Source organism: Nelumbo nucifera, chromosome 8 (assembly GCF_055504915.1).
Source record: "Nelumbo nucifera cultivar China Antique chromosome 8, China Antique-T2T, whole genome shotgun sequence".
NCBI lineage: Eukaryota > Viridiplantae > Streptophyta > Magnoliopsida > Proteales > Nelumbonaceae > Nelumbo > Nelumbo nucifera.
In genome coordinates this window covers 4238460-4256528 of record NC_142656.1, presented here as the reverse complement: position 1 = coordinate 4256528, position 18069 = coordinate 4238460, and the positions used below count along the sequence as shown (strand labels likewise).

The 18069-nt window shown below is 39.7% G+C and overlaps 2 protein-coding genes across 20 annotated transcripts; one reads left to right on the top strand and one right to left on the bottom strand.

Annotated features, from left to right (window-relative positions):
- Window positions 1-252: 252 nt before the first annotated feature.
- LOC104600648 (26S proteasome non-ATPase regulatory subunit 2 homolog A-like) lies at window positions 253-11253 on the top strand. 19 transcript variants are annotated; one of them, XM_088892828.1, is made up of 12 exons: window positions 253-279; window positions 878-967; window positions 7949-8015; window positions 8130-8189; window positions 8293-8344; window positions 8462-9298; window positions 9373-9440; window positions 9557-9792; window positions 9896-9947; window positions 10065-10150; window positions 10304-10420; window positions 10548-11253. In XM_088892828.1, exons 8-12 carry the CDS (start codon window positions 9737-9739, stop codon window positions 10654-10656), a joined length of 420 nt encoding a protein of 139 aa, XP_088748954.1. In that variant the 5' UTR covers window positions 253-279; window positions 878-967; window positions 7949-8015; window positions 8130-8189; window positions 8293-8344; window positions 8462-9298; window positions 9373-9440; window positions 9557-9736; the 3' UTR covers window positions 10657-11253. The 19 variants fall into 19 exon arrangements, with proteins under 19 accessions (XP_088748954.1, XP_088748957.1, XP_088748951.1 ...); XM_088892831.1 differs by having other exon boundaries at window positions 263-757; window positions 10304-10425; XM_088892825.1 differs by lacking the exon at window positions 253-279 and adding an exon at window positions 336-757.
- A 3791-nt stretch (window positions 11254-15044) lies between these two features.
- LOC104600647 (protein ANTAGONIST OF LIKE HETEROCHROMATIN PROTEIN 1) lies at window positions 15045-17439 on the bottom strand. The gene has a single exon (XM_010263718.3). It carries the CDS (start codon window positions 16876-16878, stop codon window positions 15295-15297), a length of 1584 nt encoding a protein of 527 aa, XP_010262020.1. The 5' UTR covers window positions 16879-17439; the 3' UTR covers window positions 15045-15294.
- Between the last annotated feature and the right edge of the window lie 630 nt (window positions 17440-18069).

Here is an 18069-nt window from a genome sequence, read left to right as displayed (position 1 = left end):
GAGAACTCGGATGCATATATTCGGAAAAGTATTCAAATAGGAATCCTTGGAATTCATGATTTGAATCATGGATTGTATTTTAAATCATAAGATTTTGATCACTATGTTTAGGGTTAGCAATAATTCAGGTTAAAAATCATCATCATCATCACCAAATGGGGTTGACTACATGAATCCTGTTTTGCGATTCCATTTTGTTTAGTTCCATACCATTATTAAAGTATGAGTGCTTAAATCATTTTTACTACTTCAACCCATCTTCAACCCATATCCTTTTTGGTATGCTCCTAGCCCTTCTAGCAAACTTCCAACATATTGCTTCTTCTTATGGGTGCTGAATGGTTCATCTTAAAAATGCTGAACTAAAACCTTACTGATCAATATTGGCTTGAATACATTAACCTGAATGAGGCAACAATGTAAATTTCTAGATTTCATCTGGCAAAACGTCCGCAAATCCTGTATAACCAGAAAGGATTTTTCTTAGACTGGTTAAACTTTTAGGTCAGGGTGAACCTCAAGATATTCACTCTGGTGGCAGTGCAGCACTGTGGGTATTCTCTATTATTAGTGTGGCAGGTGGTAGTTTCTAGAACGTGTTAGGGCTCGATATGTTCTTGATTTTCAAAAGCAATTAAACTTTTTTCCTTCATTCCACTTTCGGATTTTTTTTTTTTTTGGATCAGATGAGAAGTTGCTTTCCCCTTCTCTGTGTACATTTAAGAACATTTTGATTCTTCACATGTAGAACTTTCAGGTTTTGCTCCTCTATCTTTAGCTTATGTAATTATTGTGGAGCCCCTTCAATTGTTTCTTGAATTTTTGGTCGCTTTTGCAGGCAGCACCAGTTAATATTGTTGTTGGTTCTCATGTATAGGTTGAAGATCTTGTATTGGCTTGGATTGATGGAGAAGTTTCACGAATCAATGGTCACGAGATCCATATTACCACTACAAATGGGGAAAAGGTATTTACTTACATTTTAATTTTTAGTTTTCCTCTCATTTTTTTCCTGATTGTTCCTTCTTAGTTCTTGAAAAAATTTGTATTATTGATGAAATGAGCTTTTTAACGCTGAAAACCATCTATTTCATTCTAATACATGGAAGCTCAATTCTGTACAAAACATAAACACTTTGGCAGTTCAGTAGGCGTTTTATGGATGGGCTAAACATTTGGCTTTTTCTTGTGATAAAGAATCAGCCAATTTTCTATGTACTAATCAATCTCAGACGATAGGCCGTGTAATTGTGATATCCAGATTGGAGCACTCTATGGCAAGTTTCTTCTGCTTGAATAAGCTATGGGTCACTTTCAATGGTTAGGCACCTGCTAGGAATGATCATGGGCGCCGGAAAATGCGTAGATTCCGAGCTCAGATCGGATGGAGGAGTACATAGGTCTTTGAGAGCGAGTTTTGGAGCTAACGGAATGAGCTATTGTCCGTCCTGTTAGATCCGCACATGTTAGGGGTGCAGTTTGTGTGGGAGGACAGATGGCCGCATGCGATTGTTTGGGGTGCCTGTGGGGCGTTGATGCAAACTCCGAAGTAGGGGGACTGTGATGAATAGCCAAAAGATGGAGGTGAGTTGAGTTGCAGTAGGGGAACACACGAGTGTTGAGTCACAAAAGGTAGGGGATTCAAAGGCGACATTGCACCTCACGCCACAGGAACAAAGGATCGGAGCCAAAGGAGTTCATCGCAGCAGAGAGGTTCGCCAGCCAGTCAACAAGGGCTATTTTTATGTTTAGTGGCTCTGGTGGCTTATGGGATGGTGGAAGGGCGTTTGGGTGTGTAGATACCTATTCTGAGAACTCTTGAGGTCGTCGCCCATCTGAATAACAAGGTAAGTTCTGCTGTTCTGGTCCTTCTCTCAATATTTCCCCTTCGATGAGGTTGGGAGCTCTTTCTGAGGGAGAGAATGGTCAGGAATTCTGTGGCTGGAGAAGGGGAAGGAAGAAGGGTTAGAACAAATAGGAAAATCGCTGAGTAAGGTGGCAAGGATGGCATCAACAGAAAAAGAAAAGGGCTTCGGGTCAGAAGGAGGTAGGGATTGAGGTTGAAGGAGGGGTTGCGGTTGCCCAGGAAGAAGCGAAAGAAACAGGAGGGAGAAAAAAGAGAGGACGGAAGGGAACGAAGATGATGAGAACTTAGGAGAAGGAAATTACAATAAAGGGAGGTTGAACATTGAACGTTTTGGACAGACAAGTGGAGGTGGGGATGTCATTGGGGATATTCTTCTTGGGTGGGAAGAGGGTGGTGAGGAAAGCAATCTAACAATTTGAATTGAAAAGAAGTTAGTGGGGAAGGGGAGTGTGAGAGGAAGGGGAATACAAGGATCTAGGAATTGTTGATTAAAAGTAAAATGATTTTCTGAAGTTTTAAAAGAAAAAAAGAAGGGGAGGGGTGAGGAGGGGGAATAAGGAGAAGGGATGGAACAGAAGCTGGTAGGAGTAGAGCGAAGGGGCTGTTTGCAGAAAAGAAGGAAGGATGGTGGAGGGTGAAATTGGATATGAGGTGGCATTAAAGGAATATCAGGGTTTGAAAGATCGAAGAAGGGTTTGGGTAAGGAGTGTGGTAAGAATTTTCAAGGTGGAAGAATATATTAGCAGTCATGCTGAAGTGAAGGTTTGGAATTGATTTGGTTAGTGGCATTTGTGGGTTTTTCTACTGCTGGCTGGATCATGGTAATGTCTGAATTGATCAAGTCAAGAAAAGGAAGATAGATAGAGAAGTTAAAAACACACTCGTCTTTTGTGATGTTTCAGCTAAGCAACTCGGTTACACTATGGACTTATGGCAGTGTTGCGGTGGTTTGAGGTAGAGTCCGGCTTGCATGTAAACTTGCACAAAAGTGAATTGGTTGCGGTGAGAGAAGTGCCAAAGCTCGATAGGTGGGAGGAGGAATGGGGATGTAGAACAGGTAAATTACCTCTGAAATATCTTGGGATGCCTTTAGGTGCGAGGTGCAACTCCAAATTGATTTAGGAGCCTATTGTGGAGAGATTAAACAAGAGATTGGCCTCTTGGAAAACCAGGTATTTATCATATGGATGTAAATTGTTTTTTTCTGAAAAGTGTCTTATCTTCTCTCCCTTTGCATATGCTCTCTCTGTATCCAATTCCTGCTGGGATGGCTAGGTCTTTAGAGAGGAAGATGCGAGATTTTCTGTGGAGAGGCTGGAGGGATGAGAAGAAAAAATACATGCTGGAGGGATGAGAAGAAGAAGCTTGCCCAACAAGCCACTTATGAATAGAAGCTACATTAGACAAAATCTGCCCCAAACAATTACAAATATAAAGCAAAACAAAGTGAGATTACTAGACTAAAATCTGTTTCCAAACATAACCCACTAAACATGCAAAATTACAAAAGTACCCTTGCTATCAAGAAATGTAAGAAAACCAAATAAGTCCTATCCAACAGCAAGCTCAACCACACAAAGAGCATCTTAAGGTGGATTGAAGACTCTAGGGTCTTCCCAAGTTGATTCACTAATAACCCAACTCCCATGTGGACCCCCCGTCTTCATAACAATGCCAAATGAGCATAAGAGCAGCTTTGGTTCTCTTTTATGCCTTAAGTTGATCCCCATCATCTTTCCCCAGCTTGAAAAAACTCAGCTCCGTTGAGTAAAAGGAAAGGTACCTCTCATACATATCACAATTCAAGCATTGGACTCATTAACAGTGATTCAAGTGCAATCGGAGTGAGGACAACATTTTCATTTGATAAGAAACTTGCAATATCCCCCATGTCGTGTTGAAACAATTTGATCATCAATAACATCTTTAGTCTCTTCCTTGGAAGTGGGGGCTTGTGGCAAGCGGCCTACGAATTGGTTCATATTGGTCGTATTACCATGATACAATGTTAATTCCTCCACATTGAACACATTACTCATACCCATATCCTTCGACAAATCAAATATGTAAGCATTAGAGCTGATTTTCTTCTTGATTTTAAAAGGACCCGAGCTTCTTGAATGGAGCTTCTTATAAATATCTTTAGGGAAACGTTCAGGCCTGATTCATACCATTAGCATGTCCCCTTCTTTAAAATCAGTAAACCTGCATCGTAGGTGTTAAGTCCTTAAGTTTGTTGGACTGGGAGCAGGTTATTAAGATACTCCCAGAGACAACTTAAAAAATAATAATAAAGAAGAAAAAGGGCTTTCTAATAAGCCCAATTAGTCCTATTGGTGGGCTCAAACATTTTAGTAAAGAAAGGGGCCTGCAATCTAGTTTAGTGAACAACAGGCCCCAAGTTAATATAGAGGAGGGAGGTGGTTAAGTAACTCCCCACTCATCTCTTCTTAGAGCGTCAAGTGTCACCCCACTTAAAATGAGTTAAGGAGGGAATCTTGATTTCTTCCTACACCCCTTCAATATGATACTCCTTGTGCTTCCCACATGAGATGGAAGACCATATTCTTTCTATTCCTCTCATTCCTTCCTTTCTTCCTTTTTTTCTTTTCTTTTCTTCCTTGTTTCATATTGAAATGCATGTAAGGAGATAACCATCTATAGCCTTGTCTATGAAACTTAGCTAATTATGGTTCCTTACTTCATTTTGATCCTGAAAATCATTACTTTATGTAAGGGAGAACCATCTACAACCTTGTTCATGAAACTTGACTAATTATGGTTCCTCATAGCATGATAATGCACATAACTACAATTTAAAGGTCATTTGCAGCCTTATTGATGAAATATGATTATTTATGATACCTATTTACTTGTTATGTATAAAAGTTTGTTTATTTATTTGCTGGTTTTCTGTCAAACAAAGAGGGAATATATACCAGAATAGTCTATTCATTTGTACTTGTTATTTATTTGCTTGTTATGATACTTAGTTTAGTCTATTCATTTGTACTTCTGAATCAGAATCAAAAGGTTTTCTCTGCCCCTTACAAAGATGTAATTAAGGGAATATCTATGTGATTTTTTTTATCAATAACTGTGGATTGAATTAATATTAAAAATATGAGAATTACAGGGCAAGGGGGCTAAACAATCTTAGCTCCCAAGAACAACCATTAAGCATCAAAAGAACAAAAATTACAAGACAGCCCAAAAAATAGAATGTTTGTTCACCCCTTGTCTAGCTAGACCATCTGCCAAAGAGTTCGCACTTCTTTTTACCTATTTGTATTGGATTTCCATGTCCTTAGTCAGCCACTTGAATTTCCTCTTTTCATTACTATAATTCCGAAGTCTAAGACTATCCTTTTTCAGCCAGTTTATCACCACTTCAGAATCTCCTTCTATGATCAACTTGTTAATATGCATATCTTTGATTCTTTGTACCCCTTAAAGAGCTACAAGAATCTCAACTCTCAAAGAATCTCCCACCCCAACTGGTCCAGAATACATAGCTAACAGCTTCCCTTGTTCATCTCTTATTACTCCTCCTATTCCGGATGGCCCTGGATTGCCCAAGCTGCTGCCATCAAAGTTCAGTTTAACAAAGTCATGGGGTGGGGGGATCCAACAAACATTTGAGGCCTTCCTCATTGGAACAAGTTCTGCTATCACCTTCCACTTTCTTTGCAGTTCATCAACTAAGAATTCTGCAAACAGAGCCAAGGTTTTCAACCAGTGTGTAACCCTAATGTGGATGACCTCCATCATTGCTTCCAAACTTCTCTCCTTATCTGTAAATATTCGTGAATTTCTCTCCACCCAAATAGTCCAACAGACTGCAGCCCTCATACACCACATAAACTTGGCCCTTTTTGTTGGCCGAAACGGCATACATGTGAAAAGGCTTTGCACATTTGAAGGGGGGGTCCACCTGCACCCAAACAAAGTACACCACTCCCAAATGATGTTAGTGAACCAACAAGAGATTAGTAAGTGATATCCAGACTCACCATCAGCTTTACAGAGGACACACCAGTGAGGACAAAAACAACTATTGGGTCTTTTTCTTTGAAGTAAATCTACTGTGTTAACTCTTTCTAGAAAGGCTTCCCAACAGAAACTCCCAACCTTAGGAGGTATAGGATGACACCACACCTCTTTAACAGGGAAAGGCAAGCCTGTAGAAGAAGAATGTGTGAGAGTGCTAAAGAAAGAGGCACAAGTGAAAGAACCAGAGGGGACTATATGCCTTTGTTGGCTCTAGGAACACCCCTTCAAGAATGGATAACAGTGATGAGATACCATCAAGCTCTGTGTCCCTGATATCTCTTTGCAGGCCCAAGTTCCAGCCGACCCCAGAAATAGAATTAGAAGGAACAATGAATGAAGACACCGGTTCATTTTTAAAAGTGGAAAGGGCAAAAAGGCTTGGGAATTGGTCTTTTAGGGAGGAGTCCCCAATCCAAACATGTTCCAAAAAATTAATGAGATTGCCTGAGTGCAAGTCATACCTAATTCATGGAGAGAACAAAGGTAGAATAGCTTGAATAGCTTTCCAAGGAGATGCTCTTGTACTCCTTTCCAGAATCCCAGAGTCACATCCATTTGCTGCAACCCCATGAATACTTTCCACTATCTTCACCCAAAGTTTGTCCTTCTCCAATGAGAACCTCCAAAGCCATTTCCCCAGAAGAGCCAAGTTCCTATTCCTTAAATTCCCGATACCCAAACCTCCCTCCCTCTTACTCCTACAAACCATCTCCCACCCCACCCTATGGTCCTTCTCCTCCCCCGACTCCCAGAGAAAGTCTCTCATTAGTTTTTCTAATCTACTAGCCACCTTTGTCAGAATCTTGAAGATTGACAAAAAGTAAATAGGAAGGTTAGCTAAAGTAGACCTGATTAGAGTGGTTCTCCCTCCAAGAGACATAGTTTTTCTTCCAAGTTGCTAATTTCTTTTCAAACCTCTCCACAACTGGAACCCAAAACTCATCTTTCTAAGGGTTATCACCCAATGGCAAACCAAGGTAATTAAGGAGTCAGTTTGCTATTGGGGCTTACTCAAATAACAAAAAAAAACCTAATTATTAGTCTAATTGGGTGAATTATGTTATGTGAGAAATTATACTAAAAAAATTTTTAGTAACAGTAGGTTAGCATGGAACTTGTAGGCTTCATTGTTGGTTGCAATCTTCCTCCTAACCACATCATGGATCCCCTTGATGTGGTTAGCAAAATCTTTTGCATCTGCACTTGGTCTTGCTTCTAATAGCAAAGGCACTAGGTCTATAGGCTTCTTAGGTTGAATTCCCATCACTATCTCAAAGGGGTTGTGACATGTAATTCTGTTCACAGAGCTATTGTAGGCAAATTCAGCTATAGGCAACACCAAATCCCATTTTGAAACATGATCACTCACCAAACATCGTAGTAAATCTCCCAAACTTCTATTCACAACTTTAATTTGCCCATCAGTTAGGGGATGAACTTCAACTTAGTATTCAACATATGCCAAAGAGTCCTCCGAAAGTAACTCATAAATTTGGCATCTCTATCTGAAACAATAGTACTAGGTAGACTATGCAAACACACAACTTCGTTAAAGAATAGTTATGCAATGTGAACAGCATCAGATGTCTTGCTACAAGGGTTGAAATGAGCCATTTTGGAGAAGCGATCAACCACAACATAGATGGAATCATGCCTCCATAGAGTTTTAGGAGGCCTAGCACAAAATCCATGGTAAGGTATTTCCAAGGAGAATGTGGAACAGGGAGTGGAGTGTACAAACCAGCATCATGTGTTCCTTCCCTTTGCTAGTTGACATACACAACACTACTTGATAACCTTAGCTACATCTCTTTTGAGTCTTGACCAATAGAAACGATCTTCAACCATGGCAATGGTTTTGTCCCTTCCAAAATGACCTGTTACACCCCCTACATGTAGTTCCCAGATTATTTCTTCCCTAAGTGAGGTATTGGGTAAACACTTCTTTTGAAGCCAGTCATTTCTCTATTGTTGTTGTTATCCTTGTTATTCTTTTTAGTTTCTAAAATGGATTTGGAACATCTTCAGGCATTGGCACTTCTTGGAGAATGTACCGGTGAAGACGATTCAAGTGTTCGCATTGGAGCAGTAATGAGTAATGGCCTTGCATACGCTAGAGCCCAGAATAAGCCACTCTAACCAGCTTCCTCCATGATCATTTGTAGAGCTATTTCTTCTCAACCTGTTTGTGATTGGATATTCTTGGTAGGTCAATGTCTTGGGCGCACAAGGGAGATTCATCTGTGGTAAAGATTCAAAAGTGGCATAGGTATGTTCTTGTTGTAGAATGTTTGCAATCCAATCTCTTGTTATTTCTGCAAGACAATGTTTGTCGGTTATGGAGGTGGCCATAATATTCTTGGGTCTTATAGGTACAGGCATTAGGAATGCTCGAATTGCGAGCATGCTGTGGAACCGCTCGAGGTATTACCATAAAGCAGCCAGTCCACTCTTTGGCGAAAGCTTCCCATTTCTATGCTTCATTTGGCTTTCTCTTATGGTTTTCCCGGTGTCACTAATTTGCTAATGATATATGTGCAGCTACGGATTGCTCAAGGTCTTGCTCATTTCGAGAAGGGCTTGCTGACTCTTGCGCCTTACCATCGTTCTGGTCCTCGGTGACATTGTAAGTATAGGACACATCACATGCTTATTGGACTTCTGTTTTCTTTTCATTCCGTAGGATAAGTGGCTAACAGTTCCTCATGAAGCTTTAAGTGGTGGCACGATCGGAAGTTGGCCGACGTTCAAGATAGGGCTGTCAGCGGGTGGGGTCTGGGTCGAGTCTAAGTAGAAGCACTCTTGAATCGATTAGTAATCAGGACAATCACAGACCCAAAACTATTGATAAAAAAAAAAAAAACAATCACAGACCCAAAACCGTCGTTGTTAACATAAAATTTATGTTTAAACAATAACTTACAATAAAAACTGAACCAATTAATTGATAAAAAAAACTGAACCTGTTAAACTAAAAACTATGTTCTTTTTTAAATGGTAACTTAAAATTTAAATTTTGATCATATAACGCTAATAAAATTTGTAGATAAAAACTAAATTACTTGTATGTTAGAATGCTAAACACCTTTAACTATCTATCAAACTTGAGGCCTTAAACATATAATATGATAGTAATTATAAGAAAATGAAGGAAATATTATATATACCTAACAAAACAATCGATTTTGGGTATGAATCGGTTCGGGACAAGTGAGAATAGGAACCGACCCAATATTTCTCCGACATAATCAAGACACCAGAACCATTATAATTAGCTTGGTCTGTTCGGGCCCGTCAAATAGACCTGAACCGTTGATAGCTAGTGTTGTAGCAGGGTTGGTATCTCTTTCTCTTCCCCATCGGAATCCGCTCTTCTCGGTAAGGACCTCTCCAACACATACTCGATGTTCAAACTTCTGCTATTGTGGCGTATGATTCTAAAGCAATTTCAGTCATGTCATTGCAAGCGCATTCCTAGGAGTTCGCATTGCCAGTGTGGCATTGGGAATGACTGAACCACGTAAGCCAATGTTGTTTCTATATGCTAGAAATCTTTTAAAGCCCATCATTTCTTTATTATTGCTGTTATCCTTGTTATTCTTTTTAGTATACCAAACTGATCTGGAACATCTTTAGGATTGAAACTTCTTGGAGAATGCGCCAGCAAAGACGATTCAAGTGTTCGAATTGGAGCAGTAATGAGCAACGGCCTCGCATACGCTGGAGCCCAGAATAAGCCACTCTAACCATCTTCCTCCATGATCATTTCTAGAGTTATTTCTTCTACACCTGTTTGTGACTATTCTTGGCAGGTGAATGCCATGGTCGCACAAGGGAGACACATCCGTGATACAGATTCAGGAGTGGCACAAGTATGTTCTTGTTGTACAATGTCTGAAATCCAATCTCGCATTATTTCTACAAGATAGTGTTTGCTGGTTATGGAGGCGGCCATAAAATTCTTGGGTCTTATAGGTGCAGGCACCAAGAATGCTCAAATTGCAGGCATGTTGCGCAACCGCTCGAGGTATTACCATAAAGAAGCCGGTCCACTCTTTGGTGTAAGCTTTTCATTTCTAGGCTTCATTTGGCTTTCTCTTGTGGTTTTCCGAGTGTCACTAATTTTCTTAGGGTATATGTGAAGCTGCAGATTGCTCAAGGTCTTGTTCATTTCGGGAATGGCTTGTTGACTCTTGCATCTTTTCATCGTTTCTGGTCCTCGATGACACTGTAAGTAGAGGACACATTGCATGTTTAATGGACTTCCGGTCATAGATCCATCTTTTAGCTTTTTGCATGAAAATGTTCCATGTTTCTAGTGTACTGATTAGTTGGAGATTTATTTACATTTATTTGAACTTTGAAATTTGGGGCCTGTTGCAGGTTTGATCGCAAGGATTCTCGCAACAAGGGAAGCCCTGTTTCCGGAGTGATCACATTGTTCCTCTGTTTAGAAAGGATACCAGAGTCGTTGAGTTTACGAGATCCAACAGCTCCCCAGTATGGTAAACCCATGAAATGAGATTTGCATATTTGAAGTTTGAACCTTAGACATGCTACATTGTTGTAAAGTTTCAACTCAATACACACGCACTCTCTCACTTCATATGCCTAAATGATCTGGCAGATCTCATGTTCTCCAGCATCAAACCATGGAGCAGACAGAAAGATGGAAAGGACCACCTTCACCCGCTTGCTTGATCCAAATTGATCTTTCTATGATTATTGCTTGTTAGTGGTAGACTGCTAACTCCTAGGCAGTAGGAACAGTTCAGCCTTTATCGCCCTTGGCAGTGGCAGTCTGGCAGAGCGGTCTACTTACGGTCATCTGGAGGAGCCACTGCGTGCATAGAAGCTTAAGTTTTGCTAACCACCACGTTGCTGTTGAGACATTTTCACTGCAGTTGTCGTGACAAGACCAACTCAAATGTCATGATGCAGAGTCCAGATCACAACTTGTCAACAATCAAGTTACTATCACCGATTAGTTGTTTTTGTTTTGAGAAGAAAAACTGATGGAGAAATATATCCGGCTTTCCTAATTTTGTAGTGAAGAAGATCAGAATCATTCATGTTGACCCCAGAAGTTCAAACCAACTGTTAGAGCCCACCAAGTGTATGGTTGGGTGGAACTGGAATCCTATTTACTAGTGGAATGGCATTCCCCCATTTGAGGGAATGGCCATTTCTTAACGAAATTCTATTCCAGTTGGTTTTAATTCCCATTCTGATTCCTGTCTGAACCAAATAGATTGAGAATAGATCATTATGATTCCAACTGTGAACCAAATGCACACTTAATTGAATACAATAAATCTCCAGGATTTTTATCATTGCTCTTTTATTTTTGAGGTTTTAAAAGGTGGCTGAGTTATAGGGGGAAGAAGTGGTATATTTATTAGAAGTTGAAGGGATCAGAGTTAAAGGCCAAAACGAACATGGGTCCAAGTAGTGAAAATGACTTTAAGGGTTCATAATTTAGCAATGGATATGATACCAAACAGGACGAAATGACATAACAGGATTTATATAGCTGACCTTGTATAAGACCAATAATTGAAAAAAAAAGATTAATACTGCAATCAGAAGCTAAGCTCTGATTTTGTTTTTGGGATTAGACTTTCTCCTGGTTTTGGATGAATGTGGGGATTGTACTATAACCACTTAAAATAACAATAATATGTGGGTAATGATTTCCAACCTTTGAGCTTTAATTAATTAAGAATTGGTGTAGGTTACAAATTGTGAACGAATTTCCTAATTGATTAAGGAATAATAAGTGATGCCAAGTTTGTTGTTTGTATGACTTTTTTCTCATCTGAGTAGTTCAACTTAATTTGTATCTGGTGCATGTGCCAAAAACCTCAATATTCTAGGCTGTTGTAGCGATGGACCAACCCTTGAAATAATTATGTTTAGGCAATCATGATGGACGACCTTGGGTTCTAATTTTTTTATAGAGTATGACTATTACAAATAATCATTTGTTAACAATTTCCTACTTGATTTGCCAGTTATGGAATAGGCTGTGTTTGGTTGCATAGAAAATAGAGGAAAACCAATGATATTTAATGGAAAAACTGTTGTTAAAAACCAACCCGGAATCAGAACTACTTTGGCCACCGCTTGTCGGTCAATGGTTTGCCCATCTGGTCCAAATGGATGGCTCATTACAACTTAAAAAATAATAAAAAAAAAACTGTCAAAAAAATGTTGTCTGGGTCCAACAGGTTGATGGTTTGACGATCTAGGTCAGTGGATCATTAACCAAATCAATGGTTTTTAGCAAAAGAGCAGTTCAGGGGTGAAACTTAACCAGTTGCCTGGACAGTTTCCAGGCCGAATGGTCTGGCCGTCTGGATCAATGACGGTTCAAAAGCATGGAAAAATCAAACTACATAAGCTTGTAGTCACTTATTCACAGTAACCGTGGTAAATATGAAAATAAACTAGCTTGAATTCCAATTGAATAAATTACATTAAATAATTAGAACAGGAATACTTCCCTAAAAGGCACCACAAATTGAGCTAAAAACTTGAAATTACAGACTCGATGATTAAACTACTAATTAAAAGCTTGACAGAACTAGAGTTAACAGCAATCTGAGAGAAGAAAAATAATAACATAAAACCAAGCCTTAGGTAGATAAAGCCCCATAGGAAAGGTGAGAATGTTAGCATGGCTTGAAAGATTGACGCTTCAAATCAATGAATTGCCCTGTTAATCCATAAAATCATTTTTCAACTCCTGTGGATCTTTTTCCTCGAAAGATAACCCAACTTTGTAGATAGGTACTGTTTTTGTTGCCAAGAATCTGATATTTTCTTGATTGTTACTAAGCAAGGTTGAAAGCATACTCTGGAGAAAGATCTGAAAAATCTAGACATTAGCTTCTCAACTCTGATTATCATTAGCTTTAGAGGTTCTCTGTTTTTGTTTCTATTAAGTCTGAATTTGATCCAAGGTTGAAAGCATAATCTGGAGAGCAATCTATATAATTAAAAATGCAGTCAAATATCTGAAAAACTCAGTCCATGTGGCAATTAATCAACAATTGGTGGCATGAGACAACTTTAACGAACTAACAGTGCCTTTTGTTTATGACAATAGAAGAAACGACTTTCAGTCAACTGTAACACAAATGAGGAGCTGCTCTGAAAATCCTAGTAAACTGCCGCACTGTGCAGCCTCTATCATTCAGTGTCACATATGCCTGTACCTGTGACTAACAATTTAAGATAGAATCATAGAAAAACAGACTTCTACCTGCCAATGTATGTAGATCCTATGCATCCTGTTGTGCTTGTCATGAAGAGAAAGTATGTGTGCTTGGAATGAGAGTTTTTCTTTTCAGGAATTCCTTTTAGAAACAACTTACCACTTAACAACAGGTATATTATTAATTTACTCCTAATTTTATCCAGGAATTTCCAGAAAACTTCCATATATTTTATTTCATTTGGATGCTTCAGGAAATACCCATATAACAAAATTTCTGATGTCCTTAAAAAATATGAACGAATTAAAGTTTGAGTTTTCATGCTTTGTAAGATAGTTCAAATTCCAAAATAATAGAAACACAGATATATCTTTTCTGCACTGTACAAATACGAATATGTAGAGGCCCCCAAATCCTCCATTAAAGAGGCCCCCAAATCCTAACCCCCATCACATCTCTATATCTATTAACAAGACTCAGTTTGGAAAGAGTACAAATACAAATACGTAGAGTGCAAAAGCTTGTATTTTGCATCATTTTGTATGTATTTGCACTGTACATATTTGTATTTGTACTCTTTCCAAACTTCCAAACTGAGCCTAAGGAACTTATGGAAAGCACAGTCAGCTCAGAAACTTGCTGACTTATTTTCAGTGGGTACAATTAGAAGAACATATCTTGCACTCTCATTTGAATTGAATGGTGAAACAGGATTCATGTAGCCAACCCCATATAGTTGGTAATTGGGATAAGACTTAGATGATGATGATGGTATCTTGTGCTTTCATTTCCACGAGTAAGAATTGTGTTGTTTACAATGCCACCAATTGTAATATCATTACATCAGGATTTATTTGTCATCAATTAGATGGTAAATCACTTACTAGTCTTTGAGATTCATTTAATGAACCTCGATTACTAGTTGTTGGTCCTAGCTATCTAGGGTCTTGGTAGGGATGCACTGGACACGGACTGATCCTCAGCATTTTTTTGCACAAGTGTCCGTTCTCAGATTTGAACATGTGTTTTCATACTTGTCACACTGAGAGTTTACTATTGCACCAACCACCAAGTAATGGCCCCTAAATTTCTCATCCCTCTATAGTTAGTAGGCACTTCCCAATTCCCATCTGTTGTCAATGACTACTTTCCTGTATCACATGCTTGGCTGTTTTTCTCTGTTAATCAGTCTTCAAATGCTACCCAAAGTATTTGCCAAAAAAAATAGCTACCCAGAGTACAATGAGATACAAATTGAACTCAGGGAAAACAGAAGACCAAAGAATAGTGGGGGATAAAATAGATTTTGATTCAATGATGACGCAGGAAAAATGACTGGTCATGATATCATCGGCTCCATTGACCATGTAAATCTGGTTCCCAGTAATTGCTATATTCATTTTCATTTATTAAAACTGCAAACCTATTTGGATATAGTCAACACAGGATTTTTACGACTACAGGACTCTTCTGGAGACGAGTCACTTCCAATCATATAACAAGAAATAGGAACTTTATTACATGGGACATTACACTAACCAATGAAATCAACCCATCCAACTTTGTTTGCACCCATGACCAACCAACGATGCAGGAGGTGCTCCAAAGTACTATCCACTGAAGTAAGCCTTGATATGCATTCAGTTAGAGACAGATCAAACAGTTTCTAAACATAGACATTTCTTCTCAAAATCTAAGATAATAGAAAACAAGGGGCTTTTAGGTCTTAGAGTTGGATCAACTGACATGCAAGAAGTGTTTAATTATGCTATATCTCATTCTCATTGTACAGAGTGATTAAGAGTTCTGTTATTATCCCCAAAAAAACCATTAGAAAGTAAACATATAAAGCAACTGTTACAAGAACATCCAGAAGCAATAATCCATGGGAAAAAAGGATCACATACCATGAAAAGTATATTGGATTCTCAAATCTCTTTAAATGGTAATTTAGTATGGGAACTAAGTTACATGATATACCAGCTAAAAATATCATCCATCTATTTGTAGGAGGTGCAAATGAATCCTTTACAAAAAACCTCTTCAACAAATGATAATGGATTATAATTGAATTATTCTAAGACACGACTCTAAAAGCCGTATCCTAAAGAATTGCAATCTCAAAGGACCAAAACAAAGAGGGGAGACCTTTAACTATTGGAAAAATGTGGTGCCCGCAAGGCCATGGTGTAGGAGGTTGTGAGCAATGTTATCCCTAGCCTGCATTGAACTCACTGATCTGAGTCTGCTTTCAGGGACCATTTCATCATCAATAAGCTCAAACCTGAGATCAGGACCCATTACTTCGTTCCTCATCTCACAGATGTTGTGTAATACACAGCATGCCCCAAGAACCACTGGCAAGTCCTGGAGTTTCACCTCTGTCCGTTTCTGCAGGCAACTCCACCTCCCCTTCAATCTGGTGAATGCCTCCTTAGCAACGCATTGAATCTCCCCAATTTTCTCATTGAAGGCGTGTTGCGTCCAAGTGAGATGTTGGTGGGTATAGGGAACCAAGACCCAATCCATTAGAGGGTAGCCTGAACTCCCGACAATCCAATCACCCTTCAACAATCCTCCATTTGCCCGCTGATAGAGCGCGGACTTCTCCAGAACTTGGTCATCAGGCATCGAACCAGGCCAACCAATGCAAACGTCCGTAAACACCCCTCTTGGGTCGACAACTCCCTGAACTGTAATCGTGTAAGAAGTCTTCTGGTTACGCTCTGTGTGCCGCCTATTGAAATAGGCCGCCACACTGATCTTTGGAGCTATAATTGGGACATGGGTGGTGTACATGGAACCAACAACATTGGGTATTCCAGAAATGGATTCAAACTCATTCCTAATATTCTTCAGTTTTTCCTCATCAGGCCATTGAAGAAATTTGGGCATGAGAACAGTCTTTATGGCCGAACAGACTTCAAGAACAAGCTTGTGACAAGTTGATATACCCAAACCAAATCGCTTAGAGACAAGGCGAAGAGGCTCACCCGTGGCTAATCTCCAGATGCAGACAGCGACCCTTTGTCGAACGGGAATCGCAGCACGAAGCATGGTATCCTCCTTGGCAACAACGGAATTAAGCTCTTCGCAAATCATGTCGAAAGTAGCCCGCCCCATCCGAAACGCCCGCTGGAACTCTTCTTCCGGGAAATCAGGATGGTTACAGCGATCCCACCACGCTCGCGACCTATCCTTGACCCATAACCGGCGGTGGTGACCAGTGGCGGCACCACCACCAGCTCGAATTGTGGCATCGGAAGTGGACGCAACAGCGGCAGCAGCAACAGCAGAAGCAGAGAGACGGGAACGCTTGGTCCTCAGCTGGTCATCTGACTCCTCCAAATCAGAGTAATAACCCTGCAAATTGTTATAATAATCGAGCATGGCTTGACTCCTCTGTTTGTAATTGGACTCAATAATCTGTCTCTCCTGCTGATAATCATTGCTCCACTCTTGTTGATCCAATTTTTCTTGCTCCTCCAATAAAAGATAAGAAGAAAGAATCTCTTTAACCCTATTCTTGTTGTTGGGCGTCGTTATTTCCTCTTCATCAGCGCTATCCCCTTCACTCACTTTCCTTTTCCTCCAATTGTCACCGACATTTCTTCCAGTGGTGGTTGCCGCCGTGGGGTTGGTGTTCATTTCGTTGAGAACGTCTTGAAATAAGCTGAAGAAATAAGAGTAGTCCTCTTGGGCTGGGAGAGGCAGAGAACCTACATTTATTTCATTCATATACTACTTGGTGGGGAGGAGAGAGAGAGGGATTGTTGTCAATGTGTGTTGTATGGATAATCTGTGAATGTGAACGCAAGAATGGCAAGGGGCTGAACATATATAAAAAGGGTGTGGCCTGGGGAGAATAGAATTGAGGAAGGGTCAAGGGTGTACAAGTGTGAACGCGGTTCCAGGGAAGAAAGCGTCTGGTTACCGGTAGGTGGGTACGAAGGTCAGAATTCAGAACTCAGAAGGTGTCCTTGATTGTAACGACGCACAAACAAAAACGCTGTTACTACTCGCTCGCTTATTAGTTATTACATCCTCTCTCTCTCTCTCTCTCTCTCGATCTCAATCTCGGTGATCTAACTGACAACAGAACAGAAAAGAAAAACGTTTTTCAAAAAACAAAGAAAACAGTTCAAGTTCAACGTTTTGACTTTTGATTATGGAGGAGGACTGAGGAGCAACCGCGTAACACGAGGAGGTGCGAGCTGCGAACTGGCGTAGCGAAGGGATCTACCTATCTTCTGCTCTTCTACGTCTACGGGGAAATGAGGAAGAAAATGGATGTCAATGGAACCGAGATGATCCGGGTCAGGGTCTAAATAAAGTAATTTTCAAGAAATCCTTTTACATTTTACATTTTTATTTATTTTTGAAAAGAACCCTGTCGGCGCCAATATTTTAAACATTTGTCCTTGTCCTGATAGCTACTCGTCCAATCCACTCTCGCTTGTGGTACCGCGGTTGACGCGGTACGGTTTACGGTCACGTGGTTGCTGCTGACACGAAAATATTAGGGAGGGACCCTCTACCCACTGGTCGCTGCTGACTGCTGAGTTCTGACGATTTGACGGTCGAATTCCGTCGTAACTCGTAACACAGAAGCCCCGTTCGTTTCATCTTATTTGATTTTTAGGATTTTGAAGGTAAATAATAAAATGATGTTTTATCCATGAAAAGTAATTCTTAAAATGAGTAAAATAGTCTGGTTTGATTTTATAAAAATTATAGGTGGAAAAGTTATTTATCCACTTAGAAGATGGATAAATTTTAGGTAGGAAAATAAAGATATTTTTAATGTAGGGTACATTGTTTAATGCAAAAAAAAAAACATGGAAAAATTGATCCATTAACCAACTTTCACTTGCATATTTATCTGCAAATGAATCAGTCCAGAAAAGAAATAAAAATAGTATGGAATGT